At 58.1% G+C, this 5,567-nt stretch overlaps 1 protein-coding gene across 1 annotated transcript in view; it reads left to right on the plus strand.

The window, feature by feature from the left end:
- Positions 1 to 5,567, plus strand: part of LOC123520899 — a 13,018-nt gene that overhangs the window by 3,320 nt on the left and 4,131 nt on the right. Inside the window, exons 3-5 of the mRNA XM_045283575.1 lie at positions 3,075 to 3,159; positions 3,293 to 3,424; positions 4,358 to 4,432. Of these exons, the coding sequence (XP_045139510.1) occupies positions 3,075 to 3,159; positions 3,293 to 3,424; positions 4,358 to 4,432 (292 nt within the window). The remainder of the gene's footprint in view (positions 1 to 3,074; positions 3,160 to 3,292; positions 3,425 to 4,357; positions 4,433 to 5,567) is intronic.

Here is a 5,567-nt window from a genome sequence, read left to right on the forward strand (position 1 = left end):
CTGGGGCCCTGTGTGGTGCATGGTGGGGGCTCGGGCGCTGAGGCCCTGTGTGGTGCATGGTGGGGGCTCGGGCGCTGAGGCCCTGCACGGTGCCTGGTGGGCATGAGGACTGTGCTCTCTGGAGATGGGCATGCTGTGGTCCAGCAAAGGTTGTGCCTCCTCTGTCCATGGTGGCACACTGTCCTGGTTGCGGCCACTCTGCTCAGACTTGCTGATGTTGCACACTGCTTGTGTGTGTGTGTGTGTGTGTGTGTGTGTGTGTGTGTGTCTTAGAGGTGGGGGGCGGAGGCTCTGGTATCAGAGATGAGGGTGGAGAGAATTTACAGTTCATATTTCTGGGTCCGCAACCCACCCTGCCCTCTTGCCGCCTGTGTTCAACTGCAGAGGCTGCAGGCACAAAGGCACGGAGTCCAAGCTACCCGCTCCCTTTCTCCCGGGGTGTGGCCCCTCCCGCACCCAGGATTTGTCTCTGCTGCTACCCCACATGCCTTCCAGCAGCTTCCAGCAGCTCCTGTGCAGACCCTGCTGTGTGCTGTGGGGGCGTGTGTGTGCTGCCATGTGGCCTTCATCGCAGGCAGCAGACCAGCAATCACCGTCCACTTTTAGAATTGCCTGGTGCCCCGACTGCACGTCCTTTGAATCATACTGGGAAGCAGCGCATGCTTCATCTGCTACAAAGGTCACATTGTTCCGTGCTGAAGAGAAAGGGAAGGACAGAGAAGGGGGCGGGGTGGGGGAGGAGGACTTGAGAGAGAGAGAGGACACCTGGGGCACCGATTCTATTTCCAGATTCTTGCTGTCAGGCACAGTGGCCTGTCCTTCCACATAAGCCATCTCCCTCCATCCTCCATTTCTTCTGCCCCTGAAGAGTCTGGGCCACTCTCCTGAATCAGCCTCTCCATCTCAAAGCCACACTCAGGCCCCACGACCCCATGACCCCTGCTCACAGCTGCTCATCAGGAGATAGTCACATATCTCCCAGACACCCACTCACCCACAAGCACCACGTGGAGCTCCCAGCCCAAGCAGAAAAGAGGACTGCTCTGTGGCTCAGCCCCACAGGCCCCGGCATCGGGACCCGGTCTGCCTGCCAGCGGTGCCATTGCACAGAGTATAGCACATGAGAGGAGACAGATTTCCCCAGGGTCCCACCGGCAGGGCAGTTCCGTGCTCTGGGCCTGGGCTAGGGCCACACTGAACTTTTGGGGTTCAGAGGCAGTGGGATGGGGGGCATTTGGAGTTATGCATGGGCCTGGGCTCCAGGAGACTGGGGGTGCAGAGAACAGAGAAACCCACTTTCCAGGCATGTGCTGGGAGCCTGGCTGCCTCTCACCCTGTGGCTCCTCCGTGTGACACTTGTGCCTGGACACGGGGGTAGATGTAGTATTAAGTTAAATTTGGAGGGGTTCAGTAATGCACAATTGTACGGTTGAGATATATATATATATATATTATATTAAAGTCATCGAGAGCATGAGAGATATTACAATAATGTAGTCAGACACATTACATGGTAGCATTGCTCACCTCAGCGCCGCTTGATAGTCCTCGTGGGGGGAACCCGGACACAAGAGCAGGAGCAGCCTTGGGGACCGAGAACCGGGGAGCCTCTGACCCCGAGGACCGGGGAGAGCTCCCCGGGCTCCGGAGAGATACTCTTCTTTATTGCTAACCCAGCATTATATCTCTTTAGGGGGACATGATTACAGAATCACACGTTACAGGAAGGGGCAGTACAATAGGCATACACATTGTAGGAAGGGGATCTATGATAGGTAACAGGAAGGGATGAGCTTGGGGTGTGCCTATAGGAATGGGAAGGTCTAGGGGTATACATGTGACAAGATGGGCGGACCCTAGATTCATAATGGCAGTCTAATCTTGTTCATCCTTGGGTGGGTTTGACCTCTCGGGTGTCTCCTACAAGGAAACAGACAACTACTATCCTTATCAGAAGGGAGTGGGCCCTACTTGTTGTGGGATAAACAGTGGTGTCTGCTTGGTCTAGACAGCTGATAACTCTCGGGGAGAATGACCCCCAATCCACTCCTGATGACTTCCAAGTGTACAGTCATTCTCAAGCAGCTAAGTCTGGTATATATTTGGGGGAGACAGCTTGAGAGAAATCCTTCTGTTTCCCACAGGTAGAGAGGGTGGGGGCGCTGTGGCACCCTTGCCCCAGGGGCTCAGTGTCCACTTCTGAGCTGGCCACAGACATTCGCTGGCCCTGGATAGGCTGCACAGTCACAGGGGGCTGTCATGTGGAGCAGGGTGACATCGTCAGTGCCATGAGTCCTGGCGCCAGGTAGACAGCAGAGGGGCAGTTTCTCCCCAGAGTAGGCAGGGGTCACCACAAAGGAGCAGACTCAGAGCCAAATGTGCCCCTTGGACCAACCGTTCTTGGGTCGGGTGCCACAGTGGTCAGAGAGCCAGACTGCCAATGTCCAGACGGTGACAGCAGCCAGGAAAAGTCTGATGGCAGCTCTGCCCGCCAGCCATCCCAAGCCCAGGTTGGCACCTCGGGAGGAGGGCAGCAGATTGAGGTCCCTGGGTCCATGGGGATGTCTGAGTGGAAAGCGAGGCTGGTGCATGCCCAGCCAGGTGGCCACCTACCTGCTGACACCAGCGTCGTGCCCTGAGGAGCCCTGGTGGTGCAGGGGTTAAAGCACACGACTGTGAGGTTGGGGCAGGTCTGCTATGAGCTGAGTTAGCGTGACCCCAGTGGCCCTTCCTCCGTGGGGAACAGGACACTGGATGTCCTGAGGTCCCTGGTTGAGTCTGACCAACCTCTGTGCCCACATCTCCCTTGGGAAAAACACGGGTCTGCGGGGCCTGTCAGGAGCCCCCTGCCTACAGACCGAGTCATGACCCTCTCTTGGTCACCAGCCTACCCATTATCCTTGTGGACGCCTGGCCCAGCCTTGTCCACCCAGGCCCCATCTCTGGAGTACCAGGCCCTGGGCCCACCCCACACCCTGCCCCCACCCAGACCCCATCCCTACCCACCACCCCTTCCCACCCAGGCCCCCCCTCCCCACCGCCTCCCCACGCCAGCTGGCCCTGTCTCCTCGCAGGCGAGCACGGTGTCCTGGCCCCAGCACGCACTGCTGTGTCTGTGGGACACCACCTGGCCCTGTTCCCATGGACAATAATGCAGAGGTGAGACAGAGCCATCTGTACCCCATCAAAGCTACATACCTGCTCCACTCCCCTTGAGTCGCCCCAGGGCTGAGCCCAGAAATGGCCAGTAAAACCCTGAGCCACAACCTCACCACATCCTGCGTCCCGACAGGGAGAGGACTCTGCAGCCGACGCTGGGCCATCACCACCACCCGGATGCCACGGGCTCCCCATCTGAGCCCCCGGGAGCCCATCCCGCCGAGCCTGACCCTGGCGATGGACAGATTCCATGCTGGACAGCCAGGTATGCTGCATCATAGCCCCTCCCAGGGAGGTCCAGACCTGCCAGTGCTCCCTGTGTGTGTGTGTGTGTTGAGGACTCCCCTGTGTGTGTTCAGGACACCCTCCTGTGTGTCCAGGACTACCCCCTGTGTGTCCAGGATTCCTCCCATGTGTCCAGGACTGACCCTGGGAAAGCGGTTTTCCCAGCGTATGACAACCCCAAGGTCAGGTGTCATCCCTGGAAGGACAGTGCCACCCCTGGCCACCTCCACTGATCTGGGCAGAGGACTATGACAGGGTGAGCAGCTTCAAGGACACGTCTGAAGACAGTAACCCCCAAACGAAACTCACCACACTGAGTCAACTCCAAGTCATGGTGACCGTGGAGGACAGGGCAGCGCTGCCCGAGCGAGGCTCTCATGCTTCACAGGAATAGAAAGCTTCATTTTCTCCAGGTGGTTTTGAACTGATGACCTTGAGGTGAATAGCCCACTACACTACCAGGGCTCCCCGTTAGTCAGGGGACCAGTAATGCTGCCCATGGTATCACAAGGAGGGCAATGATGGTATGTGGAGTCCCCGTGGCCTCAGGTGAGTCCACTGTGGACACAGCAAGCATCTAGGATGTCCTCCTGCCCGCCCTCCCTCCTCCCTCTCAAGCTAGGGGACTGGGAGCCACCATCTCCTTCCCTGGTTTCACAGTTTTGTGAGGGGCCCTCTGGCCCCAAAACTGCTGTGAGAGTCCCGCCCTAGAGGCCACTCCAGGGCTCTCCTCCCGGTAGTTGGGGCACACCCCCAACCCTGAGCTGTCTTTTGACAGAAATGGACCCTTTTTAATGAAGTCCTCCCTGCCGGGAGTTATCACAACACAACACAGAGGGGTGTGCCCAGCTCACAGGCACCCATGGGCCCCTAGGCTCCAACCCCACACGCGCTTACTCTGTGGACCTTCCAGCTCGTTCCAAAGGATCTGTCACTGCCACCTGCTGCGGCAACGCTTCCTCAGAGCTGTCACTGCCACCCATTACAGGTGCGTTTGGCTGTGTGTCTTTTGCTGCCCGTGCTATTTTTACGGTCATGGATTTTGTCAGGGTTTCTGGGGCTTTGTTCCTCCCGTGTGGTCAGTGACACTTGGGAAGCTGTGACTCACATTTTCTGAGAATGAGGGGCGGAAAAAGGTGAAGAAGCTGCTTACAATGTAACTGAGCACGTGGTTGTTTGCATTCACATCACCTAAAAATTCCACCGAAGCAACTGACCACCCTGCTTATCACATATTGTACAGCGGCGAAAACTGGTCCTAATCCTTACTAAGGGTTCTGCATGGTCTGGGACAGCAGGAGGCCCATGGGGTGTGACACCAGGCCTGGGGAAGAGGTCCTTGTGTGTGTGTTGCGGGGGTGGGGGATGGGGGGGGATACCATGAGTCACCACACAGGCCTGGGGACACAGGGACCAGAAAGGCTGCTCCAGGCGCACTCTCCATCAAGGACGAGGTGTTGGCAGGAGCATCATGGGGCAGACGTGCCTCCTCATTACAGGAGCTGGGCTGCCACCACTCCAGGCAAATGACAGACAGACTCGGAGGGCTGCTGACAGGGACGCTAATCAGAGTGGACGTCGGGCTGCATGGGACCCTGGGGACATGTCCAGCGCCCCTGTCAACAGCATGTGCAGCTTGGCTGGTAGACGGTTGGCCTGGAGTGTTGTTCCCAGCCTCAGGTTGTGTCCAGCCAAGGTCGCTGTCCCTGGGCGACAGGCCCCTCTTAGGGCAGATGCTCCTTGCTGGGCACTCTGCCCTGGAGTCCAGATGTTTCTGCAAACTCTATTCCAGAATGCGTCTCCACGGGCACCATACCTTGGGCATGTGCCCCTGTCAGCGGTGGTCCCCAGCCTGGCTGCACCCTCAGAACAGGCAGCAACGCCTGGCACCTCCCTGCTTGTCCCCTTACACAGGTGCCTGACCAAGGGGCCTCCTTCTGCAGGAGCCGGGCTGCGCTCTGCTCACGTCTCCAGGACACACTGACCCCTCAGGTTCACTGGTGGGGCCCGGTGTTTAAATCCCTGTGGGTATGTGAGTCTGTCGTTTGAGTGTGTGTATGTGGGGGTGGGGGGTGGGTGAGTGAGTGTGTGTGTAAGTGTGGGTGTGTGAAGGCAGTGTATGT

The sequence above is a fragment of the Echinops telfairi genome, unplaced genomic scaffold (assembly GCF_000313985.2).
Source record: "Echinops telfairi isolate 266 unplaced genomic scaffold, ASM31398v2 ScPeMD7_5;HRSCAF=22, whole genome shotgun sequence".
In the NCBI taxonomy this organism is placed as follows: domain Eukaryota; kingdom Metazoa; phylum Chordata; class Mammalia; order Afrosoricida; family Tenrecidae; genus Echinops; species Echinops telfairi.